The sequence below is a fragment of the Mobula birostris genome, chromosome 32 (genome assembly GCF_030028105.1).
Source record: "Mobula birostris isolate sMobBir1 chromosome 32, sMobBir1.hap1, whole genome shotgun sequence".
Taxonomy (NCBI): domain Eukaryota; kingdom Metazoa; phylum Chordata; class Chondrichthyes; order Myliobatiformes; family Myliobatidae; genus Mobula; species Mobula birostris.
In genome coordinates, this window is record NC_092401.1 from 21,855,248 (window position 1) to 21,874,294 (window position 19,047).

At 44.0% G+C, this 19,047-nt stretch overlaps 1 protein-coding gene across 1 annotated transcript in view; it reads left to right on the forward strand.

Annotated features, from left to right (window-relative positions):
• The first annotated feature begins 741 nt into the window (after positions 1-741).
• The window catches only part of LOC140191295 (uncharacterized), a 93,790-nt gene continuing 75,484 nt past the window's right edge, over positions 742-19,047 (forward strand). Inside the window, exons 1-4 of the mRNA XM_072248570.1 lie at positions 742-804; positions 12,292-12,387; positions 13,870-13,989; positions 14,641-14,778. Coding sequence (XP_072104671.1) covers positions 765-804; positions 12,292-12,387; positions 13,870-13,989; positions 14,641-14,778 — 394 coding nt within the window. The 5' untranslated portion in view covers positions 742-764. The remainder of the gene's footprint in view (positions 805-12,291; positions 12,388-13,869; positions 13,990-14,640; positions 14,779-19,047) is intronic.

Consider the following 19,047-nt stretch of genomic DNA (forward strand, 5'->3'; position numbering starts at 1 on the left):
GCTCCTCATGCAGCCTTGGACCCACTGGACAATACAAATAACTATGTCAGGATGTTGTTTACTGACTACAGCTCAGCATTTAACACAATTTTTCCCATAGTTCTCATCAAAAATCTCCAGATCCTGAGGCTCTGTATCTCCCTCTGCAATTAGACCCTCGTCTTCCTAACTGGAAGTCCACAATCTGTGCAGATCAGAAATAACATCTCCAACTTACTGACAATTGATACTGGTGTACCTCAGGGATGAACGCTTAGCCCACTGGTCTCCTCTACCCACACCCATGACTGTGTGGCTAGGCATAACTCAAATGCCATCTATAAATGTGCTGATGATAGATATTTTGTTGGCAAATTTTCAGATGGTGGCGAATAGGCTTAGAGGAGTGAGATTTAACAGTGACTTGAGTGGTGTCACAGCAACAACCCTGCTCTCAACGACTTCGTGCACGACCCCCTATTGAATTGATGGTTAGGACATAATACCACAATGCCCCACTTTACACAAGAGATTCTGCAGATACTGAAAATCCAATTGGACACACACAAAATGCTGGAGGGACTCAGCAGCATCTATGGAGGGGAATAAGGAGCTGATGTTTTGGGCTGAGACTTTCATCAGGACTCTTGCCTTTAGACGTTTTCAGGAAGCAAACTTCATTTCCTTCTCCATTGTGTAGTCAGTGTGATGGTGAGATTATACAGAGTATAAAACCCAGAGCTCACAGTGACATCTCACACTAGAAAGGGGGAGGTGCGTAGAGAATGGGTCTCGGCAACATGAGCAGCTGCCTGCCTCTTCTGGGTAAGTGTTAATTCTGGAATATTTCTCTTTCTGTCTCTGGCCCACTCTTTTCCCTCCCCTCTCCACTGCTCTACCTCCCTTCTTTGTCCTCACTCCCTCCCTTCTGTTGCCCTTTGTCCTCCCCTCCCCCTTCTTCCCCTCTCCCTTAACTTTCCTCATCATATTCCTGTTGCTTGTCCATTCCTTTCCATCTTAAAGACTACAACCAAGGCTGGACTTTAGGCAGGGCTAGGCTGGGCTGCAGCCCAGGGACCAGAGCTGCAGGGGGGGCCCAAAATAGGTAGTTATCATCACGGCGAACAAAAAAAAATACGAAAGTGGAGCTCAGAAAAGAAAAATGAAACAAGGAAAAGAGGACCGTGGGAAAGAAGCATTAAAAAAGACATTGAAATTGACAGAATTTTTTAGACCTGTTCTCCATGATGCAGCAGTACCATTGCTCTTGTCACAGTCTGAGACCGGTGGACAAATGGAGACTTGTTCAACAGCTAGTTCTAGCACCAGTGTTAGCACAGGACCACCGTCCATGCCACAGTCTGCAGCTAACATTGAAGAGGCAGAGAGCATGACTTTGGGATTCCCGACCAACCAAGTTGGGCTGCCATTAATGTTAACGTTACCACTACTGAAGATCCTTACAGCATTGATCCTGCTCGCTGGGGAAAGGAAATGTTAGATGATTCAGTCCGAGCATACTGGGCTAAGAAAGGGCCGGAGTCCTGCCTGACTAAGGATGTGGATATCAAATCTTCGGAACAAGTATACAAACAGCAGAAATGTTTTTTTCTCCAAATTTCACTTCAAACGCAAGCTGGTAAATGGTGAGTACATATCATATGGCTCTTATATTCCCCTTCCACCGGCTGTGTGGTTTGTTTTGCATGCCGCCTCTTCAGTGATGGTAACTGTCAGTCCATCTTCCAAACTGGTTTTAGCGACTGGAAACATGCCGCTGAGCGCGAATCAGAGCATCTCATTTTTCAAAAAGATTATTGGATTATTGTCAAGTTTCCTAGTTTGTCATAGTGCCATCTCTCTTGGCCTTTTTATCTCTCATTTCCATTTTACTTTCTCAGAACACATGGTTGAGAAAAATACCTAGATAAAAACGCTTCGGCGTTGTTTGAGAAATCAAGCCTATGGTATGTGCAGCAATAGCTAAATAAAGATTTAAGATTGGGTACATCATACTTCATCTCCTCATAACTCTACTAAGCCAACTAAGTCGAGGTCAATTTTTGAGTGCTTTAGATGCTGTCCTTTAAACTAAGAATCTGCATTACTTTCTGTCCTCCCTCTTAAGGCCTGCAAGTTTATAGCCTACGTATTGTACTGAACCAAAGTCTTGGTCCTCAGCTTTGATATCGAGGGGCCTGTTCTGTGGCAGTGTTCAGAAGTAAGTCCTGGGCTAATTGAATGAGCCCAGAGTCCAGTAAAGATATTCTTTGTCCACCCCTTTGAGCATCTTCTCCTGGCTGAAGATGGAGGGACATCAGTTGACCAATCCTCTGAGGATGTTGGACCAAATCTCGGACAAACAGACATCACCCTAAAAGGACCAGCCATGAATTCACGGTATTGTTCAGGGTAGATCGCATGGGCCAGCACATGGCCCAGGGGGTGAATGTTCTCTGGGCAAAGATGCTGCCATCTGTGCTGAGAGAGAAGACTAGACTCTAGGTTCTGAGGAAGTGAGAGTCAGCGGACCCAGGTTTAGTCTTGACCTAAGGTGCCGTCTGTGGACATTGTATGTTCTTCCTGTGCACATGAGGTTCCTCTGGGTGTTCCAGTTGCCTCTCACATCCCAAGGATATACAGGGTTAATTATCACTGAAAGCTACCTCTTAGTGCAGGTAAAAAGCAAAATAACCAGAGGGGAGTTGATGGGCATCTGAGGGAGAATGTTGCCAGGAAACAGGGAAATAAGAAGGGAAACAGGACACAAAGAAGAGAAAATTTGCAGATGCTGGAAATCCAAGCACCAGACACAAAATTCTGGAGGAACTCAGCAGGTAAGGTAGCATCTATAGGATAAAGTACAGTTGATGTTTCAGGCCGAACCCCTTTGGCAGAACTGGAGAGAAAAAGCGGAGGAGTAGATTTAAAAGGTGGGCTAGGGGAAAGAGTACCACTGGGGGAGGGATGAAGTAAAGAGCTGGGAAGTTGATTGGTGAGATGAGATGAGAGGGAGAAAAAGGGATGGGTAATGGAGAAGGGGTGGGGATGGCGTCTGGGGTTGGGACCATTACCGGAAGTATGAGAAATTGATGTTCATGCCATCAGGTTGGAAGCTACCCAAAAGGAATATAAGGTGTTGTTCCTCCAACCTAAGTGTGGCCTCGTCATGACAATGGAGGAGGGCATGGATGGATATAATGGAATGGGGATGGGAAGTGAAATTAGAAAGGTGCCACTGGGAGATCTGACTTGTTCTGGCAGATAGAGCATAGATGCTCAGCGAAGCGGTCTCTCAATCTATGTCGGGTCTTACCGATTTGCAGCAGGCCATGCTGTGAGCACCGAACACAGTAAATGACCCCAACAGAACCGCAGGGAAAGTGTCATCTCACCTGGAAGGACTGTTTAGGGCCCTGGATGGTCGTGAGGGCGGAGGTGTAGGGGCAGCTGTACTTGTTCCGCTTGCAAGGATAATAATCAGGAGGGACAATTGGACAAAGGAGTCTCATAGGGAAACAGAAAGTGTGGGGGAGGAGGGAAAGATGTGCTTGGTGGTGGAATCCCATTGGAGGTGGTGGAAGTTTCAGAGAGTTATGTGCTGGACGCGGAGGCTGGAGAGATATTAGGTGAGGACAAGAGGAACCCTATCCCTGGTAGGGTGGCGGGAGGATGGGGTGAGCAGACATGCATGAAATGAGTTTGTGGATCTTAGGTAGGAGGTAGAAATGGGGGGTGTGGGGTGCGGTAACTGTGAGGTTGGTGGCGGTGGATGGGAGATCCTCAGAGCCAAAAAGGTTGGTGATAGTGTGGGTGACCATGGCCTGCTGTTCCTTAGTGGGGTCCTTTTCGAGGGGTAGGTAAAAAGAGGTGTCTGAGAGTTGGCCTCAGCAAGTAAGAAGTCAGAAGGGGTTGCTCTGCTGGAGCTGGTGTGGGATGGATGGGCTGAACGGCTTCTGGCTGGCACACAAGTCAGTAACGTGGCAATGATCACACTGTGTCACGAGAGGGACATCCACCCAGTCACCTGGTTTTTCCAAGTGCTTGATTCCAGAATCTCTGAGGATCTCCAAGGTCATCCCGGCCTGCCCTGGTGACTGATCTTATTGAGAGCTGGTGGAGGACAATGGTCAGTTCCACCAATGTTCAGGAGTATCTGAGCCAATGTTTGGAAGGTCGTCCCACAAACTGTGTGTGCATCCTGGCTGGATTGATTAGGCGAGAACAGTCTGTTAAAGGTACAGGCCAAGTCTCCTATTTCCTCTGGATCCTTGACTGGGGACAGAGCAGGAAAATGGTCAGAGATGGAGGGCCAGGTATAATTATCATACTGACAGCACAGGCTTGAAGGGTTGAATGGTCTCATCCTATCCTCTATGTTTCTATGAGCAGGAAGGGCTGTCATCGAGCATATCTTCCTGATCTGGTGATGAAGCCTCCACCATTTCCCCAACAGTCAGAAGAGCGAGTCACAGTCCAGATTATCTGGCACCTTGCACATGAGCTGCAGGTCTGTTAGTGGACTCTTCAAACCCTGGTACCTTTGTCCCGGGACTGGCTCCTTCACAGCTTGAACCAGGCTGGACTCTCATATCCGTGTCCCTCTGAAGGAATTCCATCCCAGAACTTAGTCTGTGGTCTGCCCCCTCACATCTGTTTGATTGGATTTGGTGGAGGTAGCTTTACTCTGTATATAACTCATGTTTTCTCTGCCCATGATATATTTATGGGACAATTTGAAGGGAGCTTCATTCTGTACTTACCCCATGATGTCCTTGCCTCAGATGTGCTTGTGTCAGTACCTCCACCTGAACTCTGTCTTTATGTGTGTTTTCCCCCTAGCTGTCAGTCTGTGGTTTTGTATTGCCATGTGCTCCTGTCCCCGCTCCTGCTCTACTCTGGCTTCTGTATTAGTGAGCACTCCGTCTTTCATCGGTTTCTCATTACTACCTGTACTGCTGCCCCCTGTGTCTCATTGTGCTCCAACTATCATCTGTCTCTCTGTTTATTGCTCAGTGTATTTCAGCCCTGTGTTTTCACCTGTTTGTTGCCAGATTGTGCCAGTGAATTTTCCTGAGCCTTTCCAGCATTCGTATCTGAACTCTGTCTGTCTGAATATCGACTCTGTTTCTCCGATTCTGGTTTTTGGATTTCTCTGGATGTTTTGATCTCTGCCTGAACTTTGACGATGATCTTGTTTGCACCTTGGGATTTGATACTCAGTTAATATCACTGTGTGCACAGTACTGGGTCTGCGATTGGATCCCTGCTCCAGTGCCCTGACAGCTTGTGGTACAGTGCAGACGAAGAGTTACAATGAATTTAACCCATGATATCCTGCTGAGGATATGTTTGATGGGATGACACAGAAGGAGTGTTACTCTGTATTTAACCCACGTAGTCACTGGTCTGGAAGTATTTCATGGGATACTTGACCAATTTTTATGCCATGGAGGTGTACCATTAAAAAACTATATCTATATATCTATATATATATAAACTATATCTTTATATATATATATATATATATAGATTGTAACACCCAAAATGCAGAGAATAAAAACCACATCATGCCCATAAAAAAAGAATAAAATAAAAGAGCTATTAACTGGAGTAAGGGGGAATATGAGGCTATCAGGCAAGATCTTGGAAGCATAAATTGGGAACAGATGTTCTCAGGGAAACGTACAGAAGAAATGTGGCAAATGTTCAGGGGATATTTGCGTGGGGTTCTGCGTAGGTACACTCCAATGAGACAGGGAAAGGATAGTAGGGTACAGGAACCATGGTGTACAAAAGTTGTTGAAAATCTAGTCAAGAAGAAAAGAAAAGCTTACGAAATGATCAAAAACTATGTAATGATAGAGATCTAGAAGATCATAAGGCTAGCAGGAAAGAGTTTAAGAATGAAATTAGGACAGCCAGAAGGAGCCATGTGAAGGCCTTGACGAGCAGGATTAGTTAAAGCCCGAAGGCATTCTACAAGTATATGAAAAACAAAAGGATAAGATGTGAATGAATAAGACTAATTAAGTGTGACAGTGGAAAAGTGTGTATGGAACCAGCGGAGAAAGCTGAGGTACTTAATGAATACTTTGCTTCAGTATTCACTACGGAAAAGGATATTGGCAATTGTAGGAATGATTTACAGGGGACTGAAAAGCTTGAGTATATAGACATTAAGAAAGAGGATGTGCTGGAGCTTTTGGAAAGCATCAAGTTGGATAAGTCACCAGGACCGGACGAGATGTACCCCAGATGTGGGAGGTGAGGGAGGAAATTGCTGATTCTCTGGCAATGATCTTTGCATCATCAATGGGAATGGGAGAGGTTCTGGAGGATTGGAAGGTTGCAGATGTTGTTCCCTTATTCAAGAAAGGGAGGAGAGATAGCTCAAGAAATTATAGATCAGTGAGTCTTACTTCAGTGGTTGGTAAGTTGATGGAAAAGATCCTGAGAGGCAGGATTTATGAACATTTGGAGAGGCATAATATGATTCGGAATAGTCAGCCTGTCTTTATCAAAGGCAGGTCATGCCTTACAAGCCTGATTGAATTTTTGGAGGATGTGACTAAACACATTGATGAAGGTAGAGTAGTAGATGTAGTGTATATGGATTTCAGCAAGGCATTTGATAAAGTACCCCATGCCAGGCTTATTGAGAAAGCAAGGAGGCATGGGATCCAAGGGGACCTTGCTTTGTGGATCCAACATTGGCGTGCCCACAGAACGAAAAGAGTGATTGTAGATGGATCACATTCTGCAGGGAGGTCAGTGACCAGTGGTGTGCCTCAGGGATCTGTTCTGGGACCCCTTCTCTTCGTGATTTCTATAAATGACCTGGATGAAAAAGTGGAGGGATGGATTAATAAATTTTCTGATGACACAAAGGCCAGAGGTGTTGTGGATAGCATGGAGGGCTGTCAGAGGTTACAGCAGGACATCGATAGATGTAAAACTGGGCTGAGAAGTGGCAGATGGAGTTCAACCCGAATAAGTGTGAGGTGGTTCATTTTGGTATTCTACAATGGCAGAATATAGTATTAATGGTAACACTCTTGGCAGTGTAGAGGATCAGAGGGATCTTGGGGTCTGAGTCCATAGGACACTCAAAGCTGATGTGCAGGTTGACTCTGTGGTTAGGAAGGCATATGGTATATTGGCCTTCATCAACCATGGGATTGATTTTAAGAGCCAAGAGGTAACGTTACAGATATATGGAACCCTGGTCAGAGTCCACTTGGAGTACTGTGCTCAGTTCTGGTCACCTCACAACAGGAAGGATGTGGAAACTATAGAAAGGGTGCAGAGGGGATTTACAAGGATGTTGCCTGGGTTGAGAAGCATGCCTTATGAGAATAGGTTGAGTGAACTCAGCCTTTCATCCTTGGAGCAACAGAGAATGAGAGGTGACCTGATAGAGGTGTACAAGATGATGAGAGGCATTGATTGCGTGGATAGTCAGAGGTTTTTTCCCAGGGCTGAAATGGCTATTGTGAGAGGGCATAGTTTTAAGGTGTTTGGAAATAGTTACAGAGAAGATGTCAGGGGTAAATTTTTTAGGCAGAGAGTGGTGAGTGTGTGGAATGGGCTGCCAGCAACGGTAGTGGAGGCTGATACAACAGGGTATTTAAACAGAGTCCTGGATAGGTACATGGAACTTAGAAAAATAGCCATGGGTAACCCTAAGTAATTTCTAAAGTAAGTACGTGTTCAGCACAACATTGTGGGCTGAAGGACCCGTATTGTGCTGTGGGCCTCCGTCTTCTTCCCTCTTCCATCAGAGTGCCTACTTTCTTCTTACTGCTAGAGACATTTAGTGGTGTCTTACAGGCAATGAGTTGGAACAGTGAGGTGATAACAGAACACCCCAACCCTCCTCCCTCCTCAGGTACTACCAAACTTCTTCCCTTCTCTGATCACAGTTCTCATCCATACCGGATATTCTCAATTCTTTCTGACCTTCCCCTCTCTGAGGCGGAATGTCCTGCCCTCAGTAAGAGCCTCACCTTTGTCCCCCTGCACCCGCCATGCCCACAGTGAAGCCGAGCTCTTCTTCCATTGTCGCCATCACTGTCCCTACTTCTTTGGCAAGGACTCTTCAGCCTGTACCGATGACCCCTTCTCCTGTCTTCAACCCTCCTTCTCTTCCTGGACACTCTGCTCTGGGGCTTTTTATCTCTAACTGCCGATGGGACATAAACCATATCAACTTCAACACTCATCTCTACAATTCTAACCTCAGTCCCTCTGAACGTGTAACTCTCCACTCTCTCCGCACTAAACCCCACCTCACCATCAAGTCCGCAGATAAGTGGGGTGTTGTAGTAGTCTGGCAGATTGACCTCTACCTTGCTGAGGCCAGGCAGCAACTCTCAGACACCTCCTCTTACTTGCCCCTTGAACAGGACCCCACTAAGGAGCACCAGGCCATTGTCTCGTGCGCCATTGCTGACCTTATCGACCTTGAGGATCTCCGACCCACTGCCACCAACCTGAGAGTTCCCTTACCCCGCACCTTCCGTTTCTACCTCCTTTCCAAAGTCCATAAACCTGACTGTCCAGGTAGACCCATTGTTTCTGCCAGTTCCTGTCCCACTGAACTTGTGGCTGCATACCTCAACTTTGTTTTGTGCCCCTGGTTCAGTCCCTTCCAACTTACGTCCATGACACTTCACACACTCTTGATCTTTTCAATGACTTTAAGTTCCCCGACCCTGATAGTCTCATTTTCACCATGAGTGTCCATTCCCAATACATCTCCATCACCCTTCAGGAGGACCTTAAAGCTCTCTGCTTCTTTCTGGACAACAGACCCAAACACTTCCCTTCCCACCACTCTCCTCTGTCTTCCAGAACCGGTTCTTGCCCTCAATAATTTATCCTTTGGTTAATTCCACTTCTCTCAAACTAAAGATGCAGCCATGGGCGCTCGCAGGTGACCCAGAAATGCCAGCCTTTTGATCGGCTACGTGGAACAGTCCATGTTCCAAGCCTACACAAGCATCATCCTCCAAATTCTTCTTACACTACATTGACGACTACATTGGTGCTGCATCCTGCACCCACTCTCAGGCTGAGGCTTTTCAATAGGATTGGAACGGAAGGAGAGAAGTCAGGGTGAGAAGTTGGGGGAAGTTGCTTATGAGGCAACTGAGATATCCTCTTTCTTCAGAGAAAGGGACGTCCCTTCCTTCACCATTTATGCTGCCCACACCCTCATTTCTTTCATTTTGCACACATCTGCCCTCACCCCATCCTCCTCCTGCTACACCAGGGATACGGTTCCTCACCTACCACCCCACGAGCCTCCACTTCCAGCACATAACCTTCGTAACTTCTGCCATCTCCAATGGGATCCCACCACCAAGCACATCTTCCCCGCCCCCACCAGTTTCCTCTTTCCACAGGGATTACTCCCTACTTGGCTCCCTTGTCCACTCATCCCTCCTCCAATGATCTCCGCCCTGGTACTTATCCTTGTAAGTAGAACAAGTGTCACACCTTCCCCTACACCTCCCCTCTCACTATTATTCAGAGCCACTAACAGTCTTTCCAGGTGAGGTGATACTTCTCCTGTGAGTCTGCTGGGGTCATGTATTGTATCCAGTGCTCCCTGTGTCCTGTATATTCATGAGACCCGACGTAGACTGGGAGAACACTTCACTGAGCACCCTTGATCCATTTGCCACAAAATGGGATCTTCCGGTGGCCACCCAATTCAATTCTGGATTGCATGCCCAATCCCATTCTGACATGTCAGTTCATGGTCTCCTCTACTGCCACGATGAGGCCACATTCGGGTTGGAAGAACAACATCTTATATTCCATCGGGGTAACCTCCAACCTGATGGTGTGAACATTGATTTTTTGAACTTCCGGCAATTGTTCCCCCCACCCTTCCTTCACCATTCTCTATTCCCCATTCCCTGTTTCCCTCTCTCCCCTTATCTCCTTAGCTGCCCATCACCTCCCTCTGGTGTTCCTCCTCCTTCTTTTTCTTCTATGGTCTTCTGTCCTCTCCTGTCAGATTCCCCCTTCTGCAACCCTTTATCTCCTTCACCAATCAACTTCTCAGCTCTTTACTTCACCTCCTCCCCTTCTCACGGTTTCATCTATCACCTGCCACCTTGTACTTGTTTCTCCCCTTCCCCCAACTTCTCACTCTGACTTCTCCCCTTCCGTTCCAATCCTATTGGAGAGTCCTGGCTCAAAACATTGACTGTTTACTCTTTTCCACAGATGCTGCCTGGCCCACTGATTTCCTCCAGCATTTTGTGTGTGTTGCTTGGATTTCCAGCATCTGCAGATTTTCTCGCGTTTTAGTTACAAGGAAAATGACTGACCTTTGTCTTGCAACTCTAACCCCTTATCTGTTTCTGTCCCGGGGAGAGGAATTCCAAATCTTTCTTTCCAAATTCCAGGGTAACCTAATTTACCCCCAGTGATGGCATGTTGTGGTGCACAAAAATTTCTTTCCTGAGGACAGTGAATCTCTGGAGCTCTGAATTCACCAAGGATGGTGAAGGCTGGATCATTAGGAATATTTAATGTGCAAATAGATACTGTAAGTATTTGCAAAATCAAGGCATTGAGTCCTTGGGAAACTGGCACAAAAGGATCAGAGCCAGATTCATTATCACTGTCTTCTATAACATGAAATTCGTGCTTTATGTCAGCATTATAGAGCAGACATAAAATTATGATAAATTATAAAATAGATGCATGGTACAAACAGAAGGACAAGTGAGGTAATGTTCATTGGTTCTTGGGCCATTCAGAAATCTGAAGATAGTGGAGAAGAGGCTGTTTGTAAAATGTTGAGTGTGCATCTTCACCATTTCTCTAATGGTAGTAATGAGAAGGGGGTGGGCCCAAATGATGAATGCTGCCTTTTGAGGTGTTGTCTTTTGTAGATGTCCTTGATGATGGGAGGGTGGTGTCTGTGATGGAACTGGCTGAGTCTGCTGACTCTTTTGATCCTGGGTGGTGATGCAACCCGTCGGACCACTCTCCTCCATGGAAATTCCTAACAAGGTGTAGCGACTGATGTCCCTTCCTCATGACTGCATCAATGTATTGGGCCCAGGATATGTTGTGTTGATGTTGATGCCGTGGAATTTGCTGGGAATTCCAATGGTGCAGCACTCCAATCATTGGAGTTCATCTTTTGGAGGGATGTGATGGAAAATAATTTGTTCCTTTGTTGATGGTTGAGAGAAAATTACACTTAAACTGGAAATCTTAAGCTCAAAGTAAACTTATTATCAAAATAAGTATATGTCACCATATACTACTTTGGAAATCATTTTCTTGCAGGCAAAAACTGGAACATAAATAAATACAATAGAATTTATTAAACATCATAAATAATACTGACAAACAAGCAATCTGCAAAAGAGTTCAAATCATGTCAATAAAAAAAAGTAAATATATAATACAGAGAACATGAGACGTAGACTTCCTGAAAGTGAGTCCATAGGTTGTGGAATCAGTTCATCGTTGAGGAGAGTGAAGTTATCCATGGTAGTTCAGGAGCCTGATGGTTGTTGGGTAATAACTGTTCCTGAACAGTTATTGGGACCTAAGGCTCCTGTATCTCACCATCCAGGACTTTCCCTCTTCTCAATAGTCCCATCAACAAAGCAGTACAGAGCCTGAAGACCCACACTCAATGTTTTCCAAACAGCCGCCATCAGTCCAGTCACCAGATTTCTGAAATGTCCATGAACTCATGAATACTATCTCATAACACCTTGTTTAGTTAATTTTTATAATTTAAGTGTTCAAAGTAAATATATTATCAAAGTAGGTATATATTACCATGTGCCACCCCTGAGATTTATTTTATGAAGACATTTACAAGAAAATAAAGAAATACAGTAAAATTTACATAAAACTCTACATAAACAAAGACTAACAAACAACCAATGTGCAAAAGAGTGTAAACTTGGTTCTCACGCCACCAGATTCAGAAACAGTCATTACCTTACAACCATCAGCCTCCTGAACCAGTGTAGATAACTTCAACAGGTGATGTGGAGTCACGTGAGCTTTGGAGACCAGTGTCAGAAGTCAATACCAGTGGCTGGATTTTGGTCACTGAGAACAAAGCACAGACACTCCTGTGTTCAACGGCATCAATCCAAAGGCTGGTTTTGCCCATCTCAGGAGGTGGGGCTATTAACTCTCTCTCCATCCCACAGATGTCATCAGCCCTGGCTACGTTCAGTATTGGGGTGTTGTGTTCCAGGAGGGAAGGAGTAAAAATGACAGAACCAAAGTCTAACTGCTTCATTTTCATTCTTCTAGTTATCTTGTGCTGTGGTATGTTCCAAGACATTCTGTCCCAAAATCACAAGTGTCCACCAGGTCATCGATTTGAACCATCACAAAACAAATGTTTCGGTGAGTTTTAAATTCCCTCAGGTGACTGAGTTTGGTTGAGGTTTAAATGGGTGATACAGTCCATTTAATGGTTTCAATGAATGTACATTTGGTGCCCCCTTTATTAGGTACACCTGTACCCCTGCTCATTAATGCAAATGTCCAATCAGCCAATCATGTGGCAGCAACTCAATGCACAAAAGCATGCAGACATGGTCAAAGGGTTCAATTGTTGTTCAGACCAAAGATCAGGATGGGGTAGAAATGTGATGTAAGTGACTTTGGCTGTGGAATGATTGTTGGTGCCAGACAGGGTGGGTTGAGTATCTCAGAACCTGCTGATCTCCTGGGATTTTCGCACATGACAGACTCTAGAACATCCAGTGAACAGCAGTTCTGTGAGTGAAAACACCTTGTAATGAGAAAGTGTTATGTTTTGTAACTCCAAAACACAAAACGAATTAAAAGCAAAACCACAGAGCCAGAGCCAGGGATAACTCATGTACATTTAGTTTTGTTTAAATGAACCAGAACACTTACTCAAACAATATATTTACAATATTACACAAATATTTCTGAGCTATTAAATACACAACAGAAAGGTCAAAGGAGAATGGCCAGACTGGTTCAAGCTGATAGGAAGGTGACAGTAACTCAAATAACCATGTGTTACAACAATGGTGTGTAGAAGGGCATCTCTGAATGCACAGCACTGTATATTGATCCCTCTGAGTTCCTCTCTGGTAATTAAATAAATTCCAGTATGGATAATTGTGAAGTATGGTGTAACTAGAGTTTTATAGAGCTGCAATATTTCCTCACAGCTCTTGAACACAAATCCCCAACTAATGAAGGCCAACACACCAGAGGCCTTTTTAACCAGTTGATTTAATGTGACAGTAGTGCTGCACAATATTCAGGGGGGTGTCCCTGGTGTGAAGATGGGATCGAAATGTATGTGTCAAGCACATTGATGGGTCTGGACTTCACACATGGACCAGTGAGGACAGTGGGTGGCCTTCCATGAAGGGTATGTATGAACCAAATGGTTTTGAAGAAAATCTGGCACTTTTTAAAAATCATATCGCTACAAAAGTCAACTTTAATATTATTTATTTATTTAGTGATATAGTATGGAACAGGCCTTCTGATCCAACAAGCCACACTGCAGCAACCCACCTATTTAACTCTACCCTAATCACAGGACAGTTTACAATAACCAATTAACCTACCAACCAGTAAATCTTTGGACATTGGGAGGAAACCACAACACTTGGAGGAAATCCACACACTTGTGGGGAGAATGTACAAGCCCCTCACAGACAGTGTCGGAATTGATCTCTGAACTTCGGAATAGCCTGAGTTGTAATAACGTTGTGCTGACCGCTACACTACCGTGGCACCCCTGGTGTTATTTTCTAAATTCCATGAACTACAGTAGAATCCACTTGTAATGGAGAGCAAAATGTTTACGATTGTAAAGAACTTTTCCTCTTTACACAGATATCGATGAATGTGAAAATGTTGCTATATGTGGACCTCGCAAAAGCTGTTGGAACACAGCTGGTTCTTACAAGTGTCAATGCAAGCAAGGGTACAACGCAGTCAATCAGGACTGTGAAGGTGAGGACTTTAAATAACTATAAAATGAAGAATGATTTTTTAGATCTGAATTGTTGGTTGTGAATGTGTTAGGTAGCGATCGACTGGTTGGCGACCACTATGTTAGAGACTGTGAATGAAACAAAATTACGAGGGGTATATTGTAGATAGGGAAAATGCAAACAGGACTTTTCCACTGAGGTTGGATGGGTCTCCAAACCGAGAAACATGAGGGGATCTTCATCGCTCAGAGGGTTGTGAGAGTGTGGAAGGAGTTGTCATCACCAGAAGTTTGGATAGGTACATGGATAGTAGGGTTATGGAGGGTTACCGGTGCAGGTTGATGGCATTGACGAGATGGGCTGATGCTTCTTCTGTGCTGTACTTTTCCATGACTCTAGGGGGTGCTATGGTAGAGTAGCGGTTAGTGCAACGCTATTACAGTTCGAGGTTTCAGAGTTTGGAGTTCAATTCCACTGCATTCTGTAAGGAGTTTGTACAGAAGTCTGGGCAGGGTAGTGGTCGATGAAATTTAACTCTGATAAGTGTGAGGGTGGAGATCTTGAAGGTTGGGTATATACCATGAATGGTGGGACACTAGGGAATATTGAAGAACGAAGGGACCCTAATGTGTAGTTGAAAGATCCCTGAAATGTTTCTCCGTCTGCACAGATATCGATGAATGCACTTCCACTCTGTGTGCCCAGGAAGCAACTTGTCAGAACACAGATGGGTCTTTCAAGTGTATTTGCAGCACAGGTTTTCAGTCGACTGAGAAGGCTGGCTCCAGTGGAAGGAGGAGCTGTGAAGGTAATGACCATAAATAACTGTGACATAGAATAAAGATCAAATTGCCAATCTCCAGGATGGTCAAGGTCAAAGTCAAAGTTCAGTTTATTGTAATATGCACAAATTGATGTATGCTCTAGTACAATGTAAAACTTACCAGATGGGCCAAATGGCCTAATTCTGCTCCTATGTCTTTTGATCTTACGGTCTTACCTGCAGCAGCATCACAGGCACATGGCATGATGTAAGAGTCATTCACAAGAAAAACATACATTACATACAGTGGATTCTGATTAATTGGGCCATCAGTTAATTGGGGCAGCCACTTATTTGGGAGAACACTGAAAAAACAAAAACTAATTGTGAACATTGCCAAGATTCCCTTCAGTTACTTTGGACACCATGCAGCTTATTTGGGGCAGTAGACGGTTGCCGAACAATTTCTAACTAGTGTCAATCATGCATACGTGTGTGTATATTGGACGCTATATTCTGCTGAGAGCAGAGTTTTTAAATACAATGGATTCTTGATAATTGGGACGCATTAAGACCAGCACATTTTGGTCCAATCAGTGGTTGTCATGGAAATATTAAAACTTATTAAAATGTCAAGCTATCATTTAACTAACAATTTACGTATTTAAATGAAATGCAGATGAATTAGTATACCGCCAGTACTACTAGAGTACTATAACACTGTGTATTAATTCTTAATAGTTATCAACAGAGGAATTAATCTGCTGTGTACCTCTGATTGGCTGTAAATGAACAAAATCAGTGCAGACAGCTACAAACGTTTGTAGTAGACAACAGACTGCCTTTATAGACTACTTTGGACAATTGCATCCTCCAATTCTTCATTTTTATTGATAATATTCATAATGATTGTCCATACCTTTGTAATTCCTAATTTGTTGAAGTAGTGATATGGTTTCATTTTCACTCTTGGCTATGTCTGGTATCTTCAAGTCAGAATGGTTGAAACTCCATTGAGCAAAACAGTTCTGAATTTTTCTGCTGCTAATTTCTTGCCAGCTTTCAATGACAAAAGTCATTGTGTTTTGAACACAAACACATGTAACTGACGCTACTAAAAGGCTGATTGCTCTAAGCAAAGCGCAGTGTCTAACGGCCATGCAAGTGGATGTGAATCACACTAGTTAGAAACTGTTTGGAAAAGCTCCTACCCCAATTAAGCAGCATAGTTGTCCCAAATACTGAAAGGAAATGAGGCTATTTTCTCAATTTAGTTTTTGTTCTTTAAGAGTTGTCCCAAAAATGGCTTCCCTAATTGACCGGATTCTGCTGAAGCATCAGTTGTGTGTGTTTGCGTTCAAAAAACAGTGATTTTCTGTCACTAATAGTTGGCGAGAAATATGTTGCAGTGTTGGGGCATTTCCTAAAATTAAAGAATAATCTCATGGCTGCTGCTGCCTTGAGAGGAAATATTAAAGATGAGGTAAGGCAAAAAAAAAGTGGGGGTTTTAGATCTTTGGACAGCTCTGGTTATTAATGCTGAATAAAAGAGAGGACTAGAATATGAAAGCAAGAATGTAATGCTGAGGCTTGAGAAGGCATTGGTCAGAACGGATTTGGGCCCCTTATCTAAGAAAAGATGTTCTGGCAATGGAGGGGGGGTCCAGAGAATGATCCCATGAATGACATGATTAACATATGAGGAGCATTTGATGATCCTAGGCCTGTAGTCCAGTGCTCCCCAACCACTGGGCCGCAAAGCACGTGATACCGGGCTGCGAGGAAACAATATGATTTGGCGATATGAAACGATATGAGTCCAGCTGCACCTTTCCTCATACCCTGTCACGCCCACTGTTGAACTTTAACGCACGCGAGGTCATCAGTGACCCAAGACGTGCAAAGGAATGGGTCCGTGACCCATTTGTGAATGTTTCCGGTGATCTCCCATGTCAGCGTGGGAAAAAGATCAACTCCTTGAGCTTGTAAATGACGGTGGGCTGAAAATTATGTTTGACATAACATCTCTGCCGGCATTCTGGATCAAAGTCAAGGCTGAATATCCTGAGATAGCCACGAAAGCACTGAAAACGTTGCTTCCATTTCCAACATCATATCGCTGTGAAGTGGAGTTTTCTGCAATGAATGCAACGAAAACTAAATTGCCAAATAGAGTGGACATAAGGAACCCATTCGAGTATCGCTGTCTCCCATCAACCCTCGATAGGACCATGTTGTTGCAGGAAAACAAGCCCAGGGCTCCCACTGATTCAGCGATATTGGTGTGTTGCAATGATTTTATATGTTCATACGAGGAAAATATGCGCTGTGTGTTTAATATCCAAACGTTACTTAAAATGTTATGATGCTATTGACTTATAAGTGACTTATAATTCAGTGGTCCCCAACCTCTGGACCGCAAAGAATGCAGTGGAACAGCGGTAGCCAGAACGCACCCAGCACATCTTTAAGAAAAAAGCCGAAATAAACAAGCTAATTGATGCCGGCCCAGATCAGAGGCAACACAATCGGCTTGTTTATTTCGGCTTTTTTCTTAAAGATGTACTGGGTGAATTCCGGCTACCACTGAACCGCTGAATTCTTCGCGGCAATGTATTGGTCCGCGGCCCAGAGGTTTGGGACCACTGTTATAATTCACTTATCACTATATTCATGTGAGGAAAAAATGCACTGTGTGCTTAATATTAAGTTCATTAGATAAACCCCCTTAGAAATGAAATTGAGTGTATTAGCCACTTGTAAGTGACTTATAGTTGATTTATCACCTATATTCTGGTCGTGTTTAACACTACACCCCGCTGGTCGGCCGGTCCGCAAGAATATTGTCAATATTAAACCGGTCCACAGTGCAAAAAAGGTTGGGGACCCCTGCTGTAGTCCCTTGAATTTTTTAGCAGAGGGTGGTGAATCTGTGGAATTTATTGCCTCAGGAGACGGCTCCAGCACAAACAGAAATCAGAATCAGGTTTATGATCACCGAGGTATGTTGTGAAATTTGTTGCTTTGCTGAAGCAGTACAGTGCGATATATGAAACGTACTATAAATTGGTCAGAAATACATATTCAAAAATTAATTAAGTAGTAAATAAAGAGAACAAAACAAGTGTGGTAATATTCATGGGTTCATTGTCTGTTCTGAAAACTGATGGAGGAGGGGAAGATATTCCTAAAAAGTTGAATGTTTGTCTTCAGGCTCCTGTACCTCGTGCATGATGGCAGTATTGAGAAGAGGGCATGTCCTGGGTGGCGGGGTTCCTTCATGATGGATGCCACCTGTTTGAAGCAGTGTGTTTTCAAAATGCCCTAAATGGTGGTGAGGCTAACGCCCATAGAAACTGGCTGAGTTTCCAACCCTCGGCACGTTTTTCTGGTGCCGTGCAGTGGCCCCTCCATACTTGACGGTGAGGCAGTCAGTCAGAATGCTCTCTGTTGTACATCTGTAGCAATTTGTTAGCTCCATCTACCTATATTGACCAGACAGATCGTTTGAAAACACGAAACCACCATCAACACAACCTTTAGGACCACATCCAAGCTGGTTAACAGTTTTAGTTACCATGGTCATTACTGCTTAAGTCCGGAATCCTAAATTCCTACATCGATCAACATCATAATCAAAGTTGAATTAATTTATTATCAAAGTACATATATGTCAGCATATACAACACTGTGATTCATCTACTGACAGAAATTATTGCCTTTGGTTCAAGAGCCGAATGGTTCTTCTTCTTCTTAAGCCCTTAGCTCCAAGTCATTGTGTATATTCGAAGTGGAGTTTGAGAGGTTCTTAATGAGTAAGGGTGCCAATGGTTACAGGTAGAAGACATGAGAATGGGCTGAAGAGGGATCGTAATTCAGCTATGATGGAATGGCAGAGTAGGCTCTATGGGCTAAATGGCAGAATTCTGCTCCTAGATTTCATGGTCTTATGGTCTTAAATATTGCAAATGGTGAAATTTGAACTACAAATGGAGAGTGGAGAAGCTCAGAAGATCAGACAGCAGCTGTGAGAGAGAAACTGGTTCAAAGAGCTGGAAAAAAAAGAGAAGGAGGGGTCACTGATATGATGGAGACCAGATTTGTGAAGGGGACACAAAGCATCCAGTTAATAGTTGAATGTGCATGGTTAGAAAGAAATAGAAATAAAAATGTAGGATACAGTGTAGAGCATGCTGGAAATTTGAAACAAAGAATGATGCTGGAAGCACCCAGTGTTATGATTCTCACCCACAGATGCTGCCTGACCAGCTGAGTATTTCCAGAGCAGATTCAGGGAGGGATGAGGCAATGAAC